Source organism: Rhinopithecus bieti, unplaced genomic scaffold, assembly GCF_001698545.2.
Source record: "Rhinopithecus bieti isolate Rb0 unplaced genomic scaffold, ASM169854v2 scaffold_19037, whole genome shotgun sequence".
NCBI lineage: Eukaryota > Metazoa > Chordata > Mammalia > Primates > Cercopithecidae > Rhinopithecus > Rhinopithecus bieti.
In genome coordinates, this window is record NW_016809436.1 from 293,358 (window position 1) to 316,697 (window position 23,340).

At 36.7% G+C, this 23,340-nt stretch overlaps 1 protein-coding gene across 3 annotated transcripts in view; it reads left to right on the forward strand.

The window, feature by feature from the left end:
- Nucleotides 1–4,666: 4,666 nt before the first annotated feature.
- LOC108540315 (phospholipid scramblase 1-like) overlaps nucleotides 4,667–23,340 on the forward strand; it is a 28,193-nt gene continuing 9,519 nt past the window's right edge. For 2 of the 3 annotated variants that reach the window (XM_017889314.1, XM_017889316.1), the window contains exons 1-4: nucleotides 4,667–4,755; nucleotides 9,731–9,833; nucleotides 11,403–11,445; nucleotides 22,393–22,613. In XM_017889314.1, coding sequence (XP_017744803.1) covers nucleotides 9,750–9,833; nucleotides 11,403–11,445; nucleotides 22,393–22,613 — 348 coding nt within the window. In that variant the 5' untranslated portion in view covers nucleotides 4,667–4,755; nucleotides 9,731–9,749. The remainder of the gene's footprint in view (nucleotides 4,756–9,730; nucleotides 9,834–11,402; nucleotides 11,446–22,392; nucleotides 22,614–23,340) is intronic. The other variant, XM_017889315.1, reaches the window with a different exon arrangement.

Consider the following 23,340-nt stretch of genomic DNA (forward strand, 5'->3'; position numbering starts at 1 on the left):
GAAGGAAGGAAGGAAGGAAGGAAGGAAGGAAGGAAGGAAGGAAGGAAGGAAGGAAGGAAGGAAGGAGAAAGGAGGAAAGGAGGGAGGGAGGGAGGGAAGAAAGGAAGGAAGGAAAATAAAGGGGGGAGATGGAGAGGGAGGAATAGGGAAAAAATAGAATGTTCCTTTGTTTGCAGAAAAGCCAATTAGATGTAGAAGAAATGATTGAATTCAAAAAAATCTCAGTTGGCAATCATTATGACAATTTCATTCTAGCAAGAAATCATAAATGATTTCTATAATCAGTGGTGGAAAGTTCGAGGAGTAAAAGTGTATTTACATTGTCTCAAAACAGCACTCAATAAGATACTTGTTAATTTACAAAGAATAAAATAATAACTTTAATGCAGCACAAAATTTAGCTCATCTTTCTGCCATTATATAACAAAAATCCACTTTTCTCCGGTTTCAAATAATAAGTTCTTCCTCTTTATCTGAGCCCGCACCCCTTCCATGCCTTTAACTCCATATTTCTATCATCAGTCTGCTCATGATGACATATTATTTAAAATAGTACTTATTTTATTTTCATGAACCTCACTTCTGAGTACTGACCAGCAGAGTCATTAACATCGTATTTATATGAAACATCTGTTTAAGCCATCTATACTTTTTCTATCATACTCCCCAGAATCCTTTCAGCCTGGCCCATTGCCAAATTCCAAAGCTACTTCCATATTTTTAGATATTTGTTAACTTCAGCACCCCACTTCCAGATACAGTTGCCACCCTCTTGTCTGCAGGAAACCCAAGTCACACCCATGGTGGAAACCCCAAATAGTAGATAGTACCAAACTCTACATATGGCTTGCCACATAGGACCAGAGTTAATACGTCCTTTCATGGTTTATGTCCTGGTACCTTTTTTGCACTTTTATGAATGTAGTTTCTTTCGGGCATTTTCTTCCAGAAGAGCCACATTTGGATAATATACTTTCCCCTTAACTTCTTTAACTCTTCCAGAAATGTGGTAGCAGCTTCTTAATGGGCAGATGCAGCCTCTTACTTGTGATAAATGACTTGATGTCATTCATTTCAGGGGATCCCTTGCTGGAGTCTTCACATAGTTTCAATGCTTCCTGGTGCAACACATTTAATGTCTTTTCTATCTTAACTAAGCACTTATCATGCTCTATGGCTGTAACTTCTACAGTTTGTGGTGCAGCAGTGAAACAAACACAAATTTATTTTTCCTTCCTTATAATGTCATTGATAGAAGATTTGTTCTTAGTGTATATATATATACTGAGGTTCCATATATATACACACACACACACATATACACACACATATATGTGTATAAATATACACATATATATTATTTCTTAAGTTGAGAACTTTCCCCTGTTCACTTAAAGGAAGCACTTTATGTCTTCCCTTTATCATATCTGTATTGCCAGCATCACTACTCTTGCACTTTAGGGCCCTTATTAATTAAAACAGGGGTTATTTGAACACAACCACTGTGCTACATGGCAGTCAAACTGATAATGAAAATGTCTTATGGGAGAATGGTGGAGATAGTGTGGATCTGCTGGACAGAGAGATAATTTACATCCCACAGGGACAGCTCAAGATTTTCACACACTACTGAGACTGGCACACAATTTAAAACTTATGAATTGTTTATGTCTGGAATTCTTCATTTAATATATTTGGACCTCATTTGACTGTGCTGGTAACTGAAACTATAGAAAGCAAAACAGCATAAAAGCTGGGATTCCTGTACCAAGATTTATATGAGGATTTTATTGCTGGCATAACCATCTACCACAAACTTGGTGGCTTTAAATAAAACAAATGTATTATCTTATGATTTCTGAGGTCAAAAGTCTAAAATGAGTCTTACATGGTGTAATGGATGAAATGTCTGTGCCCCCTCAAAATTCAGATGTTGAAGCCCAAACCCCCAATGTGACTGTATTTGGAGATGGAGCCTATAAGGAAGTAAGTAAGATTAAATGAGGTCATAAGGATGGGACCCTGATCCCAAAGGGTTAGTGTCCTTATAAGAAGAGTCACCAGAGAGCTCTGTCACTTTCTGGGCACAAGCACCAAGGAAAGACCAAGAGAGGACATAGTGAGAAGGTGGCTATGTATAAATCAAGAAGTGAGATCTCACCAGAAACTTACCATGCTGATACCTTGATCTTTTATATACATATATATATATACACACACACACACACACACACTTTAAGTTCTGGTTTACATGTACAGAACATACAGTTTCATTACATAGGTATACACATGCCATGGTGGTTTGCTGTACCCATCAACCTGTCACCTACATTAGGATACCTTGATCTTGAACTTCCAACATCCAGATCTATGAGAAAATAAATTTCTGTGTTTAAGCTCTCTGGTCTGTGGTAATTTATTTGGGTAGCCTGAGAAGATTAACATATTGGGTTAACATCAACTTATTGGAAGAGTTTCATTATTTCTGGAAGCACTAGGGAAGAATCTGTTTCCTTATCTTTTCAACTTTTAGAGGCCACCTCTATTTCTTGATCCTCCTTCCATCTTCAAAACCAGCAAATGCTTCCACTGTAACATTTTCTTTCCCTGACTTCAATTCTTCTACTTTCCTCTCCCACATTCAGAGGAAGCTTGGAACTACATTGGTCCACCTGAATGATGCAGGATAATCTACCTATTTTAAGGGTACCTGATTAGCATTATCTAAAATATTTTAAGGTACACAAATCATATTGTAAGTCATTGAATATTAAAGCTCTTTACTAGAAAAAAATGATGGAAAGCAGATGTTTTAAGGGTGAAGCTTGAATATTTTTTGTGTGTGGACCAAATGAATGACTACTTTATGTGACTTTTAGAATAATCTTTATTTTACAGTCATATCTAACTAACATTAGTGGAGCCTAAATAAGTAATGTGTTATAGATAGTATTGAGGCAAATGAAATAACTGATATTGAATAGAAGTATAAAAAGTTATCAATTTTACTTCCAAGTTAAAATACTGTTAACTAAGTAGAGTTAGTATTAAGTTTCTCGTGAGAATCTAACCAGAGAGAGAGAGGCACAACAAGGAGAGGAAAGAGACAGAACCAAAGAATCAAGAATGTTTGTGTTCTTGAGCCCACAATAGTGTAAGAACATAAGAATGCAGTGGGAGTCTAGCCAATCTGGGCTTAGGTCTCAGTCACAGCTGAATATATGCAAACTTCATTCCCACAGACCCTCCAAATGGGATGCCCACACACACTGCTGACATCCTAATAAGCAAAATATTACAATATCGTAGTATTATAAATACTATAAGAAATATAGACCTCTGATTTATCTAAAGGGTGGTCCATTTTTATTTTCGGCTTCATTTGTGGCAGTGTCCTGCTTTATTTCACAGATCACAAACCTGTTATACCAGGTCTACCCCTATGCTTCTAGGTTTTGGGATTTAATATTTGGAGACTTATATGCACTGAAGTGAAGAGCAGTTTAGAGTTACAGCCACATGTGGACTTACTTGTGTTCCATTGGAGGAAGGTCTTAGGAGAAATTTGTTCTACAAATGAAGAAAGAGAATAAATAATTTGAAACATGTCAAGTGCATTGACCGGCTTGCTCACTAAGAATCTCAGTCTTCTTTTTTCTCTTGCTGGCTCAAGTCAGAACCAGTGTAGCTAATAAATTATGCAGTGCATAGCTGTTCCAACTTGGTCTGCTAAGCGGAACCATGTATAACCAGTTCCATCAATGGGAAACCCGGAAACTGGAATGATGAAAGTTTATTTTCTGATGACTGTGATAACACCAGTCATAGTAGTCTTCACTTAGGTTGCTGTCCCTGTCCTCTCTATTTACCAGGAATTTCAGCCTCCTGCAGGCTGGGTGGGTGGAGAAAAAGGAGTCACAATTTATATAAATAAGAAATAAAGAAAAAAAACACACAAAAACACTTTGTGTGGGATTTGGATCAGCTACGTTCATTGGCCAGTTTTCTAATCTGTGACTCAAAATCTAAAATATCACCCTGGACACTTGAATTCTCAAGCAATTCCTACAGATTCCTATTGGTTTTCTTGTTTAATATTACTCATGCCAGATCACACTCTGACTTCTAGGCATGAATGATGTGAATGAGATTCTCTCAGAGAAACTCCTTATGGAGGTGCCAGCCAGAATGGGTAGAACAAGGTAACCCTGATGCCAATAGAAGATTAAAGACAGTATCTTATATCTGTGCACTCGTATGTCTCTGAGAGCTTTGTTTTATGACTCATATTGACCAGAACTGAATCTGTTAGCCAGGGCTCATGACTCAACTGCCTGCTGGGGCCAGGCAAATAAGATAAATACACGATACTGTAGATGTCTTAAAAGACAGACAAGAATGAACAAAGGTAGGACACTGAAAGTGCAGCTCAGCTAATGTCCCTCAAATTAAAAACAAAGACGCAAAACTATTTTTCTGGCTAAGCCCTCACCTGTTCTGGCCTGATTTGGCCCAAAGGTCCACATTTGCACTGACCTACCAACTGTGTTGTCCCACCCATTCACTACTTTCAGAAGCAAATGACTTAAAAACACATGCAAGTATTCATAGAACTAATTACCTTCAAAATTCTGAATGGAATGTTTATTGTGGTTGCTTGGATCGGCCCATCTTAGACTCTTCCTGACAGCAACTTTGAGAGACAGTGTGTTGTGGGCCAGGCAGAGGACCAAAGCGTTTCAACTTACCTGTCAGGTACCCATTTCCACATGTAGTTTCCAGAAACTATTCTGTTTCAAATGTTGATGTCCATAATTGACAACTACCCTGTGTTTATGTCTATAGTCCTTTTCATTGCTGATCTAATTGAGATTTTATATAACCCGCACCAAGAAATAGTAGTCTTTAGGCTAAAGAATCTATAACCTTTCTGATGCTTCATTGCTGCTGATCTAATATGAGATAAAATCCTGCTCTCTTTTTGTAGAATATGCCTAGGTTTCTGGGTTTAGTATACTATAAATATGAGACACCCACATAGATCTTCGGTATACAAAGTAGGAAGCAGACATTTATGTTTGTATCTAGGGCACACAGAAATAAACAACATAGATGCATAGTAAAAAGGCCTTCAACCCCATCTTTCTTCTGATTTATGATTAAACATTTGCGTAAAATATATATGTACAGGCCTCTTTTTTCCTGCCTTGATACATTTTCTCCATCTATACTCCCCACTCTTCGTCCATGACCCATCACAGCTGCTTCTGCTGTTTCTCTTCGGGATATCTGAGTTCTCTTTTTAGCTCTTCCATTAATAAATCTAAGTGACCACACAATATATCTAAGGGTTATATTTTTGACCTATTAAACTGAGATGAGAGTTGAACTAGGAATAATCTATAAGGTCCCACGCTGAACCAACTACAAATCTTGTTTGTATGTATGAGATTTCATGAATTCAGCCAGAATTTTCTTCTAGAATTAACAAACCTATAATTTGGCTGAAGCATAATACAATATACCTATTCTCTCTAAGGATTCACGTAAATTATCCATTTTATATAATTATGTGATCATCACTGTTGTTTGAAGATCCATGACATAGAAAGTATTTAAATCATGACAATGTTTAAAAATTGTTTGTAATTAATGTTCACCAGCAGCAATATATTGCTTTATTAAACTACAGATAATCAATACTAGAGCAACAATTTAAAGTTGAGATTCTTTGAGAAAACATTTGAAAGATAACCAATTTTTTCAGCATGATTGCTTTATATCTTTTGCTTGGTTATGAGTATTAAAAAAAATCAATACAGCGTTACTTAGCAAACATTAAAAACACATATATTTATATGTACATATACAATGGTATATATATATACAATATTATACTGTATAAAACCAATACATTTATTGAAAATATAGAAAAATTAATAAGTGGGTAATTGGAATTATTTAGAAGTGTATTTGTCGTTTATATATTTGCATATTAACCAGTGCACACAGATGCTATATTTTGATTTGTTTCCTAGTAATAGTCTCCCTATATATGTTGATTATTTTATACAAATTTAGAGTGAGGGTGTCTGAAAATCTGCTCCTCAATAAAAGCAGTCAGAACACTGGTAAAACTTGTCAACATCAATTTTCAGAACTTGGAAAATTAACCAAAGGCTTGCAACAATCTGAAGAAGATTTATTCAAGAAAAATGGGAAAATCTCAGTAAGAAGAGTGAGCTTTGTGACATTTTGATTTACCTTATTTCCATCACCTTCTCCTCAGCATTACAGAAGCCTTGAAAATCAACTACCTTGAAGTCACAGTAGCCAAGATGTGACTGATAGAATAATGTTCCCCAATGATGTGCATATCGCAATCCCCCAAAGCTGTAATTACTTTGTCCTAAATGGCAAAAGTTACTGTGCATGTGTGATTAAGTTAAGGCTCCTAGTATGGAGAAATTATCTTGTATTATCTATGAGGCCTTGATATAGTCACAGGTGTCCTTATAGGATGAAGGCAGAAAGTAAAAGAGGGAAGGAGACGCTATGCTGCTGACTGTGAAGATGGAAGAAGGGGGCCACAAACCAAGGGATACAGGCAGTCTCTGGAAGATGGATAAGGCCACAAAACAAAACAAAACAAAACAAAACAAAACCCACAACAAAACATATTTTTTCTCTCCTTAGAGGCCCTACAAAGAACAGAGTCCTGCCGATTCAATTTCAATTTCTTAACTTCATAACTATAATATCATACATGTGTTGTTTTAAGCCACTAAGTATGTAGTGTAGTGATGTGTTATAGCAGCAATAGGAAATGAATACAGGTTTTGGTACTTGGAAGTGGGACATTGCTTGCTGTAGCAAGTACCTAAAAATACATAAGTCGCTTTGTAATTGTGTAACGGGTTAAAGCTGGAAGAACTTTGAGGAGCATAATGGAATATTCCTGGATTACTTTACAAGACTGTTGGTGGAAATATATTTATTAACAGTACTGTATCTGAGAGATCAGAAGGAAGTTACAGGAAATATGAAAAAACTGTATTCTTCTTATATAATGATAGAATGCTTAGCTGAACTGTGTCATAATATTATTTTGAAAGATAAATTTGATTTTTAGTTGAAATTCCAAGCAAAGTGTTGAAATTGTGGTTTCTTCCTTTTGCTTATAGCACAATGTGGGGGATAAAAAAAGAAGAGAGAGAGAAAAAAAAATCTTGAGGGAATTTTAAGCAAAAAGGAATCAGGACTTGATGATTTAGAAGATTTTCATCTCATCCAGATTGCATAAGACACTAAAATAAGCACATTCAATGTCAGGAAACTGTGCTCTGGAGAGAAGGCAAAGGGAGTGGCTGGACAATCTTCTGCTAGTGCTTCTGAAGTAGCAACATTTCAGCGTATTCAATCACTCAAAGGACTCTTTGAAGAGTTTAGGTGTGTGACTTTTGGATCTAAGCAGAAACCAGAAAGGGAGTTGGCATTATGAAGGAAATATCAATGGAGGAGCAAATGACAGGGAAAAGAAGAAATAAAATAAATTCACTAGAATTGCAAATGAAAACTGCCTAATAATATTACTCAGCTGAAAGCACATGCTTCCCCTTAAGAAAAATGAAGAATCATTCAGAGAGCAGAGCTGCAGGACAAGAGGGCAGAATCCTGAAGCCAGAAGGTGACACTGACAGCCACAGAGGATTATTTCAAGTCCTCAAAACCTAATAGAACCTCACATACTGGATTTCAAAATTATTTGGGTTAATGATTCCTTTTTTCATTCTATATTCTCCCTCTTTGAACAGAAATACCTCTAACAGAGAAACTATGCCTGTCCGATCAGTGTGTTATGAAAAGAGTAACATGTTTTCTTGTTTTACAAGTCAAAGTATGAAGAGAAATTTTTACCCATAATGGATCATACCCACAGTCACAACTGACACAAGATTTACATGTTGAGATTTTGGATGTTTAAGCTGATGAGGTTTATTTGAGATTTTGGACTTCAATAGATACTGGAAAGTGTTGAGATTCTGGAGATTTGATATGGGGTTTGTATACTTTGCATATGGGATAACTATTCCTTTGGGGAACCCGAGAGAGAACTATTGTAGATGAAACAATGGTTCCCCAACATACCTACATCATAATCCAGAGAGCCAGTAGATATATTACCTAGATGAAAAAAGGTATTTTTCAAACATAATTACATTAAGGATCTTAAGATCTTTTAACACAGGGCAAATTATCCTGTGTTATCTTAGTGGATCAAATGTCATTACAAGGCTCCTAATGAGAGAATACAAGATCAGAAGGTAAAACTAGAAAAGAGAAAAATATAATTCCTACAGTTTCCAGCACAAAGGCAACCATGAGGACCCATCGCAGACTTCTAACCACCAGAAATTGTAAAGAAATACATTTGTGCTGATTTTTTAAATTGATACTTAATATGTTACATATTTAGGTGGTACATGTGAGTATTTGTTAAATATGGAGAATGTGTAATGATAAAGTTCAGGGTATTTGGAATTATCCATCACCCTGAATATTTATCATTTCTTTATGTGGAAAATATTTCAAATCCTCTCTTCTAACTACTTTGAAATATACAACACATGTTGCTAACTAAAGTCACCCAGCTTTCCTTTTGAACATTAGAACCCGTAAAATGAAGTAGCCACTTTGGAAAACATTTAGCAGTTTCTCATAAATTTAAACATACAGTTGCTATCTGACCCATCTAAAATAATACAATAGTAACTCTTAAGTTTGTATCATCCTCTCTTTTGCTAGGATTCTTTCTTTACTTCTCTTTACCACCTCACCTCTTATTTCATAGTCAATATCTTTGGAATGCAAACCTGCTATTTAAAATTTACTCTTGTTTTTGGCAGTAAACATTTTTCAAAAGTATGTTTTCTTCTTTGTCATTATTTATATTTGTCTCTTGTCTACATGTTGTGGCCTCTTAGTTAAAAGTTCAATTTTTTTTTCTTGTATCTATTTGAGAGTAGCTCATACAATATTTGCCACAAAATAACATAAGTTCTGCAATATTTTCAATGTATTTATAGGCACTGTTAAAATCCTCCCCTTAAATTTTGAGCTGGAAACAGGGTTTGTAGATGGATTTATTTTATAAGTTTTATTCTGAGCAACCTAAGGAAAACACAGAGAATGACAAAATCCTAATTAGGGTCAATTAGAAAATTTGGCTCCATAGAGCTTCTTTCTAATTTTGTTAGAATCGTGGTGCTGGAGACAGAGATCTACTCAAACCTCATTTTAAGATGATTTATCTTGTCTTTACTTGGGACAAAATGTTTCCATGTTCACCAATGCTCATTCTTCAAGATTGGTGTGGGTAAAATCCAGCCATTTTTAAATGATTCTGAAACATAAAGATTTAATTTTGTTTAAATAGATTAAAGCCACATGGGAATATCAATTTGCACTCAGTTTATCATGACTGTATTAACTGGTACTTGTACTCCTAAAATTCCTTTTTGGTACTTGATAAGAGACGGACTTCATATATAAAACCACATATATTAAAAACAATTTACAAAATAAGAGATGAATCATGTTTACACCATTAAATGTAGAAAAGCTAAAACTGTAGTTGTATATTCCTGTCTCTAACCAGGTTAATATGTTTTGATAATGTTAGACGTTAAATATAAAAGGCTAAATATTTTCAATTTGTCATACTCTAAAGCACTTACATAATCCAGATTATGGCTATTTATGACCTACGACCGTGGTTGTCTACACCAGAGACAATAACCAGCTGTCCACCTGGATTGGAGTACTTGTATCAGGTATGGCAATGTGTTTCTCAACTTACTTGATCCACAATAACATGAATTTAGATCGTTCCAGAATATAATTTGTTATAAACATTTCTGACTATGGATTAAAATACTATGACCTTAACACTAAGATTTTTGTATTTTATTTACATTTAAATTTTATTTTGATTGAGATAGTAAACTTACACTTTACATATTATAATATTGCTACTTAAAAATTTATTTCCTAGGAATCTCATTTAAAAATAAATACCTACTTTTGGCCAGATGCGGTGGCTCATGCCTGTAATCCTAGCACTTTGGGAGGCTGAGACAGGTGGATCACAAGGTCAGGAGATCGAGACCATCCTGACTAACACGATGGTGAAACCCCATCTTTACTAAAAATATAAAAAATTAGACGGTATGGTCGTGGGCGCCTGTAGTCCCAGCTACGCGGGAGGCTGAGGCAGGAAAATGGGGTGAACCCAGGAGACAGAGGTTGCAGTGAGCCGAGATCGTGCCACCGCACTCCAGCCTGGGTGACAGAGCGAGACTCCACCTCAAAATATAAAATAAAGTAAATAAAAATAAATTTTAAAAAATGCCTACTTTTAAAATAGGAAATTGTATTTTGAGAATGTAACTTATACTAACCTCGAGAATCCTCACTTCATCTATTGCTTGTGCATTAGAAGCCTGGTATGAAAATGTAAAATATAAACATTAATACTAGGAAAATGTCTCTTATTCTGTACTAGATTGAATACAATTAAATTAAAGTTTATGATGTCAATTCTGATTTAATTTCCTGTGATATTGTCTCTTGAATAATTAACTTTGACAATTTAGTTCTCTGTAATCGTTGGCCACATTTTATTTTGTAATACTTTAAAAATAAAATAGTATATATGTAACTTCTTGAAAAGGTTGTTTACATTTTCAATGCTTAATTATAAACTTGTCATAAATTATGACATAAATATAATAAAACCTTTTAACATTTGGGTAAAAACTATATTAAAATATTCAAATGATAGTGTAGATATTATCTGAAATTCAAAAATATTTATAGTATGTATTTTAAATTTTTGTTAACCAAATTATTGAGTATGTTAACAATTGAGACAAGACGAAACACCTTATAGACTGTAATAATAATTTTTCATTTGCCTGTTCCATGGTGANACTTGTCATAAATTATGACATAAATATAATAAAACCTTTTAACATTTGGGTAAAACTATATTAAAATATTCAAATGATAGTGTAGATATTATCTGAAATTCAAAATATTTATAGTATGTATTTTAAATTTTGTTAACCAAATTATTGAGTATGTTAACAATTGAGACAAGACGAAACACCTTATAGACTGTAATAATAATTTTTCATTTGCCTGTTCCATGGTGAAGTAAAATAAAATTTAATTTTAGATTACTATGATATACAAGACAAGTGTCAGAAAAAATCAGAGATGTTGACAATGGATCAATTACTTTAAATATCCTAAATGTAAATAATAAGTTATCTGTTGATATGTGCTTTAAATATAGTCTGAGTACTTCATAACCACCTTCTTTATTTTTACTCTAATAGACAAATCAGTTAACAGTATGCCAAGATTTTGATCCTCTGGGAGGTATGTACCAAACACACTGATATATTAATTCTTTAAGATATAACTTATTTTGTTGTAGTTAAATCAACCCCTATGAATTAAAGTGTTTCTTAAGGAAACTAAACCTTGCAAACATGAAGAGAGTGTATAGAAGGTCGTTAGATAATGAGAAGGTAAATGCAGCAATAGTCTTCTCATGTGACAGGAAAAAAATACTTTTTTTTCTTATCCTTTACTTTCTCTTAAAGTAGATCCTTTCAGGATCATTCCTGCCCCTTTAGTATGCTAAACATAGGTATAACTCCTGAAATGGATTTCCCACCCTGATTTCCTCAAATACAGATATTTTAGAGAAACAATAATTCTAAATTCTTCAGAAATTTTGTTAATAGAAGCAGAATGCAGGTAAGTTTCGGGATAGTCCAATTGTGCTCCTAAGTCTGAAAAATTAAACTGTCCTTTAGAATTTAACTGTTTACCTTTATCTCAACTTAGTATGAGTATTTCTTTTATGTGGATGAAACTAAAATGCATGGAAATGAGTGTCTAGTTAAAAAAAATAGTACTATCATTGCCTTTCTTACGCGTTAGCGATTCTAAAAGTAACACAGGCATTGATGATTTGTTTAACTCATGAAAGCTTTCCCGTTTTGGCATATTATAAAAGAATGCTTTCTTTGTTTTTTTTTTTTTTTTTTTTCTTGCTGAATTATACTAAATTGCTTTAATTTATGCAAGATCATTTACTACAGAAACACCATATGTAATTACAACAAACAAGGCATATGATATTCATTTTGAGAGAATCAAGGAAGAGTCAGATCTAGGCTTGCACTGAAGAACTTCCTCTGAAGTGTGAGGAATTAATATATTTGCTGTGGTTTCAATGTGTTCGCCAAAGTTCATGTGCTGGAAACTTAACCATCAATGTAATGGTGTTGACAGGTTGAACCTTTAAGAGGTGATTAGGTCATGAGGGCTCTGCCCTTATGTATGAATTAATGCCTTTATCTCAGGAGTGGGTTAGTTACTGTGGGAGTGGATTCCTGATAAACGGATGCATCTGATCTCCTTTCTCCCCCTCTCTCTTACACATTCTTAGCATGTGATGCCTTCCACTACCATATAATGGAGCAGGAAGGCTCTCACCAGGTGCCAGCCCCACCTGCTTGGACTTCACCACCTCCAGAACTTTAGAAATAAATCTCTCTTCTTTATATATTGCCCAGTCTGTGGTATTATTTTATTGAAATACCAAACAGACTAAGATAGAAAATTGATACCTGAAAATGTGGAAGCAGCTTTGGAACTGGGTCATGGGTAGAGGCTGGAAGAGTTTGGAGAAGGAAGCTAGAAAAAGCCTAGATTGCCATCAGTGGAAAATTAAGGGTGATTCTGGTGAGGACCCAGAAGAGAATAGCTATAAGGAAGTCTGAGACTTCTTAGAAATTACTTAAGTGACTATGATCAGAGCATTGGTAGAAAGATACACAGCAAAGGCAATTCTGATGAGTCGTAGATAGAAATGAAAAACAAGGTGTTGCAAACTGGGGTGAAGGCCATACTTATTATACAATTGCTGAGAACTTGGCAGAGTTATGTCCATGCCCTTGAGCTTTCGGGAAGGCAGAATTTAAGCATAATGAATGAGGACATCTAGCAGAAGAAATTTCTATGCAAAATATTGAAGGAGCTGCATGATTAGTTTTCACCACTTTCAGTAAGATGCAAGAGGATAGAAATGACTTAAAATGGAATTTATAATTAAAAGAGAAACAGAATGGAACACTATGGAGATTTCACAGAGTACCCATATAAAGAGTAAAAAGGTATGCTTAGGAGAGCAAACCAAAAGTGTAGCCAAGCAGTGGTTTGCTAAGGAGATTAGTAAAAATAGAAGGGAGCCAGGTACTATTCATCAAGACAATGGGAGAATGGCCTTGAAGGCATTTCAGAGAGCTTTGAGGTTTCCCCTCCCATCACAGGCCCAGAGTTCCAGGAGCACCAAATGTTTTTGGAAGATGGATCCAAACAACATTCCACAAGCTCACTGCTCAGGGCTGTCTTAGTTCTGTTAAATATAGTGAACTCCATGTTTCTCTTCAAAGAATCAGTATGTTACTATGTTCAGCTCTCTTATTCTTTGTTCTCCATTTTAAAGTTTAACTTCCTGATTCTCTTCGCCCTCTTGCCTCTAGTTTCAGTAAACAACTTTCCTGCCAGTTCTAATCAGTAGTTCACATCTGTTCCCCTGGTTACCTGTTCCATCCTGAGTCACCCCTGCTCACCTGCTCTGACCTGAATCACCCTGAGTCACCTGTTCTGTAACTGTCTTTCCCAACAAACTACTCACCCCACCACTCCGGCTAATACCCCTGCTCTCTTTAAAATAGCTAATCAGAATTAGCTTAGACTGTGCAGTTCAACCCTAGCCAATAGGGGAATGACACAGCAGTAGGGGCTATCTGCATCAGGAATAAGAGCCCCTTCCTCTCCCTTGTTCAGGTCTGCTCTTGCCATTGCTCTATCCACGAGTCATACCCTTTTATAGAAGTAAAATTGCCTTGCTGAGAAAAATAAATTTATGTTGGAGTGCTATTTCATTTGTGGCACCGAAAATTTATTTATAATAGTTCTCTAGTCCCGATACCTCACTGAAGTACTCCTTGGCCATCTCAGCCATGGCTCAAGCAGGCCCAAGTGCAACTCATGCTGCAACTCCAGAGGTCACAAGTGGTAAGCATTGGTGACATCCAAATGGTGCTTAGTCTTCAGATGTGCAGAGTGAATGAGCTGTGGGGCCATGGAAGCCTCCACGTAGATTTCAAAGGATGTCATAGACAACCTGGGGGCCCAGGGAAAGACTTGTCACAGGAGCAAAGTCAATACAGAAAGCCTGCACTAGGGCAATGCCCAATGGAGTGGTCAAAGTGGTCAGCTTCGGAGACCACATAACTGTAGGTTCACTAGCAAGGAACTCCAGCCTGAGAAAGGTGCAGGCTTCAGAATGCAACTCATGAGAGCTACTGCATGGACTGAAACCAGTAAAGCCATAGGGATAGGGTTGCCTGAGACCTTAAGGATCAAATCTCCCCACTCCGAGTATGCCCAGACTGCAAGACATAGAATCAAAGGAGATTATTCTCCTGCTTTAAGACTTAATGTTATTTTTCCTATTGGACTTAGGACTTACTTGGGACCAGTTAACCCCTTTTTTTCTTGCCTATTTCTTCCTTTTGAAAGGGAAATGTTTGTCCTATGCCTATTCCACCATATTTTTTTGGAAGTAAATAACTTAATTTCATAGGCTAGTAGCTGGAAAGGAATTTGCCTTGGGACAAATTGTGCCTGGAGTCTCACCAATGTCTGATTCAAATGAGACCCTGGACGTTGACCTTGTAAGTTGATGCTTGAGTGAGTTAAGACTTTGAGGCTGTTGGAGTGGAATGAATGTATTTCACATGTGAGAAGAATGTAAATTTCGGTGGCCAGAGGTGGAATGCTGTGGTTTGAATGGATCCCCCAAACTTCATGTGCTGAAAACTGAATTTTCAATGCAATAGTGCTGTGATGTGGGACCTTTAAGAAGTGATTAGGCCATGAGGGTTCTTCCTACAGGCATAGATTGTTGCCATTGTGGCAGGAGCATGTTTGTTATTGAAGGAGTGGATTCCTGATAAAAGGATGAGTTTGGACCCCTTCCTTCTCTTATATGTTCACTCACCATATGATGCCTTCCATCATATTATGATTGTTATAAATAAAGTTTTGGTGCCTCAAAAGAAATAGCACTCAAATATAAAATTTTCTTTGTAATTCTCAACAAGGCAAGGTACTTCTATAGAAGGATGTGCCCTTACAGATGGAGCAATGGTGAGTGCACATTTGGACAAGGGAGGGAAAGCCGTTCTTATTCCTGACACACGTGGTCCCTACTGCTGTATCATTCCTCTATTGGCTAGGTTTAGAACACACAGGCTAAACTAATTCTGATTGACTAATTTAAAGAGAGTGACGTGGTGAGTGGTTTGGCGGGAAAAATGGTTATGAAATGAGTCAGGGTGGAGTAGATAATCGGAATGAGTCAAGATGGAGAATCAGTCAGAGTGGAGCAGGTAATCAGAAAAGGTTGCTTTATGAAGAAGTTAAGTTTAAAAGTGGAAGGCAAAGAATTGAACATTCTGACATATTAATTCCTTGAAGAGAAATTTGGAATTCATATTTAACATGATGCAGTAAGAAGTCCCTTACCAGATGCCAGCCCCTCAGCCTTGGACTTCCAAGCCTCTAGAACTGTGAGAAATAAATCCAGTTTTTAAATAAATTATTCAATGTGTGATATTCTGCTGTAGTGACACAAAATAAACTAAGACAATACTTGAATATATAGTATAGAGTCATAAAATAATGAGACAGGTAAAACTAATTGTAGAAATTCAAAGGAGAGAAATACCCACAGTAACTCACAATTTAAGTCACAAAATAGCAAAATATTGGGAATCTAAACATCCTTGAATAGGGAACAATTTCTCCAAATCAGTGACTCTCCAGGTATGATTCCTAGAACAAACAGCAGCATCAACATCACCTGGGAACACGTTAGAAATGCAAGTTCTCAAGCTCCATTACAGACCCATTGTTGATTCAGAAAATCCAGTTTGGGGTCAATAATTTGCTTTATAAAGCCCTCCAGGTGACCTTGATGCAGGCTTAAGAACTACCACTCTAAATGAAGACACTTTCATGTAACTTAACACCGTGAGTTATTTAAAAGAATTAGACAGCTCTACAGATATGCCAGGAATATTTTCAGAGTATACTGCTAAGTATAAACAACAATTACACAGTAGAGCGTATAGTTAGGAGTGTGCATGTGTGTGTGTGTGTGCGCATGTGTGTGTACAATATGTGTAGTTTTTTTATATGCTTTGTGTATCTCTGAAAGGATGCATATGAAATTGCAAAAGGATGGGAGAGGGCAGGGCTGGAAGAAGAAATTATTTCTAATGTTATACTCCTTTTGCATTTTTAAAATTTGTGCCATACATATGTAATTTCTACTTAAAAATTGATTTTTAAAGCAGAAAATATTATTTTAATGAGTTATGAATCGTGATCTAGTCATCAATATCAAATGAAAATGTGTACCTTTTATATATGTTGGCATGGGATAGAAACAATTACGTTTAATGCCTGCAGAATCATTAAAAATAAAGAAATTCTATACTCAACCTGTTTCAAAGTTTAGCCTTAAAATAGAATGTTTAGGCTGGGCACAGGCTCATGCTTGTAATCCCAGCACTTTGGGAGGCTGAGGTGGACAGATCATGAGGTCAGGAGTTCAAGACCAGCCTGGCCAATATGATGCAACCACATCTCTACTAAAAATACAAAAAGATTAGCTGCATGTGGTGGCCTGCGCCTGTAGTCTTAGCTACTCGGGAGGCTGAGGCAGGAGAATCACTTGAACCTGGGAGACGAAGGTTGCAGTGAGCTGAGATTGTGCCACTGTACTCCAGCCTGGTCAACAGAGCAAGACTTCATCTCAAACAAACAAACAAACAAACAAAACCCACCAAAATGTTTAATGTATGTTAGAGTAACATGTACTTGTTAAGTGTATACTCATTTCAAAAATAACAGTGAGAGAAAAAAAATCATCCATGCACAACTACTGATACATTTCCTCTGAAGAGGTTTTAAAATTATTTTGTTAGAGTTTTAAAAAATCACTTTTAATTATCGTCCACACTATTTTCTTAGTCACTTAAAATTGTTTTTTCTTTATCATAAAAACCCAACATTTTAAAGAGCTACATAGTAATCCTCAATAGGGGATAATAAGTATTGCCTCTTATTGGACACTTTCTTTGTTTTCACTTTGTTTTTTTCTGTTCTAAATAGTGCAGTAGTGAACATTTGATGCCTAAAACTTTCTTTTTTAAGTTTTAGGATTGTTTTGTTTGCATAATAACAGAAGTAAAATTATTAAAACAAAAGATAACAATATTCTTATTTGCTTGCAAAAAGGGTAAATTTGATTATTATCTTATATAAATANGCTTTGAAAAGGCCTGCTTGCTTCTACTTTGTTTTTCAAGGTTTGATTTACTGTATTTAATTTGCTTCACCTTCTAATTTGTTAAATGACATGTTATTAAAATTCCCCAGGGGGCCAGCAGGAATCTGTGCCGCTGAGAGACAGCATGCATTCTGGAAGTCGTTGATTCACATCTGAGCACCCCTGAGGAGGTTTTGGAAGCCCATTAGGTTAGTACGGCAGAGCCGCTCTGGACTGAATCAGCGTTGGCAGGGGCGCTGCATTTGACAACTCAAGTCTTTAGGTGATGCTGAAAAGCCTGCCCTAGCTTCTCATTTCCTCGGTCCCCCAGCGAATCGTTTTCTGCTGCTGCTGTCCTCGGTGTGAAAAGGTGACCCCTCACTGCCCATCGCACCTGCTTGCTTTCTCTCGTCAGTCACCCTTACAAGACCGGAAAACAGGTCTAAAAAAGCCAGAGCGTTCCGCGCTCAATTACAATGACGCTAAAATGCATCCCGAGGCCTGTCCATCGCGGATTTGAGAAGAGCCGCAGCAGCAGAACACGCCATTAGGCGATAATGGCCAGGGCCCGCTTCAGTCCCAGGGCCGGGGAAATGAGGGTGATTTGGTGACGCCGCCAATGCCCCACACCATCGCCGCGGTAGGCAAATGGCAGCAAATGGAGGTGTTAAGTAAAGGAAGTGCAGACAAACAATGGTTACAGAAAGGCTCCTAATATTTATAGAGCTAACCCAGGAGGAAAGCTGGGGCAAAGTATCTTTACATTGCAAGAAAAAATAGATCCCAGCACTCTCCTAAACATTATTATTTGCTTTAGGGTCCATCTGGTCCTTCATATAAGAATGGAGGCAATTTCTCCCAGCGAAGACAGAAGCCCTGGTGCCCATTTTGCCAGAGGCATGTGCTTCCACTCCACTCCCCCACTCGCTCATCTTATTTTTTAAAAATAATAAATATGTGTTCCCTGTTTTATCTGATGCATGTCCCTTATGTAAGAAAAAAGGTCATATGACAGGGAACTGTGAAAGTGTGAAAGTGAAAGTTGTGTGTGTGTGTGTGAGAGATACACATACACATTTATAAATATATATGTGTACATATACGTCTGTACACATACATGTATTCAATTTAGGCATAAAATTCCACTTAACGATGTAATTATCTTGGGCTGTTTCTGGAGCGCAGTCTTGACTGTTCTTTCGACTTTGGTCCAGTTTGAGTCTCAGGCACACGACTTTTTGGTCAGTGCTGCTTTGGCCGGTCCCAGAATCTGACCTCCTCCCATCCCCCAGCACCTTCCACTGACCTCCCTACACCCCATCCCCTGGGCCCTGCCTGTTGGATCTGTGCATCACGAACGGACAGTCTGGATTTTCTTCATGTTCTTGCCGCCCTTTGGTTTTCTTGAAAAACACAGCTTTGACAGTGACCCCATGCTCCCAAAATCATTTCACCCAAGGAAAATCCACCCATTCCTTTACCCCACCCAGTGTCACAAAAGTCTCCAGCAGCTTCCATGATGTCTCCTTATCTTTGGGTGGGACACAAAATTCCTAGTGTGTCTTCCACCTGCAAACTCTTTTGGCCAAGCTTCTTGTCATCTTGCTGCCTTAACACCTGGGCTTGGCCCTTTCAGCCCTAGGGTTTCCCAAATTTGGGTAAGTCGAGAGCACATTCTTGTGTATATATCTATCTGGTTGGCATTTTGTGTTTATTACATGACGATGGCCATTTTGCTCAAGACATCATTGCAAAGCTTGCACGGTAGCTTCACAATGAAATTATTTTGCCATTTGCTTCTAAGTAGAATTGTAATGTTGGCTTCCAGGTGCACCTCCCACTTCCTCCCCCTACAATGTATCTTTTCACACCCTTCATTTTTACCTATAAGTTCTTTAGCATCCATTGAGAAAGTCTTTATTCAGGGCATAACCCTGTGATAGGCACTGTGAGAGATATGAAAAAAGCCATGGGGCCAACTCTTTTAAAAAGGTGTTAATTGGATTTTTCCCATATAAAACCCCCCATAGCATTTTATTTCCTAACTCTGCTTCTCACAGTCAACTTCATTTGCCCATTTAATGCAATTTGCTTCTCATGATAAGATTCTATTAAGTGATTATTAAGACATTCTGAGTTACTTCAGCCAAGTACATCTATAATCATTACCTACCTCCTGGGGGTGATTTGAGGTGTAATTAGTTAAAGCTCACTGTTACCTCCCAACATCTGAACGACAAACAGAGACCACTTCTACGCAGCCAGTCTGTGAGCCTGGTGCAGCCTGTTCACATTTACATAAATCCCACAGATCCAGGTTTCACGAGAGCACATGTTGGGTCTGTAGAAATAGAGAGCATACTGGAAATTGCCTACCTCTATTTATATCAAATTATACCCCTGAGGGTTAATTTCTTTTGGTTTCTAAGTGATATTATTTAATAGCCCTAAGGTTAGTGTTAATAAAACAAACACAATAAACCTCCACGAAAAATTGAGATATGCTGAAACAAATCAACCTAGCACGACCCTCAAACCTCTTATTCCTTCAGTCTTTCAGAACCATTTATTGAACTTCTACTGTACGTGAAGCACTGGACTAGGATCTAAGGCTGTGAAGTTCAGAAAGAAAGTCACTTGTCCTCGAGGAAGTTATAGTCAGCAAACTTCACAGATGGCAATAATGACTTTTAGAAAACTTTCACATTTCCTCAAAAGCCTATCTAGTATTAAGGGGGTGAGAGAGAGAGAGAGAGAGCAGGAGTCTCCAAGTGGTTTGAATGCTTTATTGATGAAAGTTCTCAAGTCAAATACTAAAGGCCCCAGGGCTCCTGGGATCTTTTCCCATGGAGAACTACTTTTAGCCCGGGGAAGATTAGAAACATTTAATTTGGAGGAGTTTCAGTAACTGTTTCAGTAGGCACACAGACAACAAGAAGAGACACGATAACATCCCTGTAATAAGTAATCAGGTAGAAAAATGGAAGGAAGGAAGGAAGGAAGGAAGGAAGGAAGGAAGGAAGGAAGGAAGGAAGGAAGGAAGGAAGGAAGAAAGGAGAAGGAAGGAAGAAATGGAAGGAAGGAAGGAAAAAAGGAAAAGGAAAGGAAAAGGGAAAGGAAAGGAAAGGTCAGAATTCTCTACTTTTCAGAATGGAAAAGGACAGAATATAATGGAAGCATATTCAGGAGAAACAATTTCTCTCAAATGCTTGCTTCCTATATCTTCTACATCCCTTTTTAGACACAACTACCATTATAAGTTTCTCATGTATTCTTACACAGTTATGTTGTCAATATTTGTATAATGTATTACGTAAATATAGCATGTTTATGCTATGTGTGTGTGTTTTAATATAATTAGTAGCATATTATTCTACTTTTTAAGCACATAACACTGTAATTTGAGGATTACATCTATGTTTAGAACTTCTTTGTTCCTTTAAATGGCAGCATAATAACCCATTACATGGATATGCCATAATTTATTCAACAAGTCTCTGTTGAGTCTGATGAACTGAGCTTTAAATAAAAATTGGGACAAAATTTAGATTTGCCATGGCAAAGAGTTATGAAACTGCTTCACATATTGAGTAATAAGCAGTTTTGGATGAGATTAGAGTTTATGTTGTATTTCATGGACACTGCAATTTAAAAAGCAATTCTCATACATGCCTACAAAGGAAATTATTATTATCCCTCTTTTGCAAATGGAAAGTAAATTTCAGAGACTTTAGTGATTTGTTCACATTTCAAGCAGTTAGTAAGCAGTGAAGTCATGTCTTAGCTCAGGGGACTTTAACATATAAATCCTGGTCTTCTCACTTCTATGTTTACTCTCAAACATGAAGCATCCCTTAAATACAGAAAGTTCTGTGTAAATATACAAAAAACTCATTTAAGAGGTCATGCAGAACTAAATAAAGTGTTACTTACAAGTCTAACATATCTGGTCGGATCAATGATATATTTTCAATCTTTTGTAGCTAAAAGTTGAAGCTCCACCTGGTGAAACAATTGGGTATGTTTATCAATACTTTCACCCATTCTTGCCAAAGTTCAAAATAAAAAATGAGAATAAGGAGGAGGTAATGAAAATTAGAGGCCCATGGTTGGTCTTCAGCTGTCTCAGGGATCTAAACTTTAATGTAANTGACCAAAATTTATTAGGTGAGAATTTCCTCGTCCTAATAGGCCTGGGAGTGCTACAGGAGACCGGGGCTTATTTCATCCCTTGTCCACAATTGTAAAAGACAGATGTCCCCAGAGCGGCCATTTTAGAGACCTCACCCTAGGAACGCATTCTCTTTCTCAGGGATGTTCCTTCCTGAGAAAAATAATTCAGTGATAGTTCTCCTATTTGCTTTTGAAAGAAGAAAAATATGGCTCTGTTCCGCCCGGCTCTCAGGCAGCCAGACCTAATGGTTATCTCCCTTGTTCCCTGAACATCACTGTTATCCTGTTCTTTTTTCAAGGTGCCCAGATTTCATATTGTTTAAACAATTTGTGCAGTTAACACAATCATCACAGGGTCCTGAGGTGACATACATCTTCAGCTTACAAAGATGATGGGATTAAGAGATTAAAGACAGGCATAGGAAATCACAAGAGTATTGATTGGGGAAGTGAAAAATGTCCATGAAATCTTTAAAATTTATGTTCAGAGATTTCAGTAAAGACAGGCATAAGGAATTACAAAAGTATTAATTTGGGGAACTAATAAATGTCCATGAAATCTTGACAATTTATGCTCTTCTGCCATGACTTCAGCCAGTCCTTCCCTTCAGGGTCCCTGACTTCCTGTAACAACTATCCAATATAATTTCCATATTTGAAGGTAATTTGGTACCTGTTTACATACATCTTACATCAGTATTACTAACAAATTCATACATTATTTTATTCTCTAGTCCTCAGAAAATTTGAAACTAGTAAAACATATGAAATCTTGAACAATCAAGGACAGATAATTTATTTTGCAGAAGAGAGAAATAATTGCTTCCTTCGACACCTTTGTGGATTTTCAAGGCCTTTTACTATTACAATTTATGATAATGTAGGTAGAGATGTACTTGCTCTGCATAAGGCTCTGAAATGTAGCTGCTGCTGGAGTAGATGCTGCCTACAAAAGGTAAGTAAATATTTATACCATCATATCAAAACAGCCTCGGTACTGGACTGTATGATAAAGTCTAAACATTGAGATTGGCTGCAAAGGATTTTCTGGAATGAAAAATGTCAGAGAGATCATTGAATTTTTGTACCATGTACCTATAGGCTGAGAATCATGCACAACATTGCAAATTTTTTCTAGGCAATGAAGGTCGTAAGATCTTTAGATGTTTTCTGTTCTAAACTATCTAAGCATCCATCCAAGGCTTTTTGTGACCTAAGAAATCTTTGCCTATTGCGAAGTGGCAAAGACTCTATCTCTTGTTTCCTAGAGAAACTCTATATTTAAATCCACCTCCATTTTAGTTAATTTTGTATTCATGTGAGGAAAGTGTTGAGAACCATTTTTTCCCACTTTAATATTTAGTTGTTTAAACACCATTATTTGTAAAAGACTATTCTTTTTCTACTGGATTGTTTTGGCAACATTTCTGAAAATGAATTGCCAGTGTATATGTTTACCTACTTCTAGAGTCTACTATCTTCTATTATTCTACCTATGTGTATACATACAAATATATATACACATGCAGAGCTAAGATCATAAGGACAATATAATATTGGCATAATACCAGCTATAGAGTAAGTCTTAATATCAGGTAGTACAAGCCTTTTATTTTGTTTTGCTTTTGTCAAACCTTTTTTGGCTCTCTTAGTTCCTTCACATTTTATATAAATTTTACAAA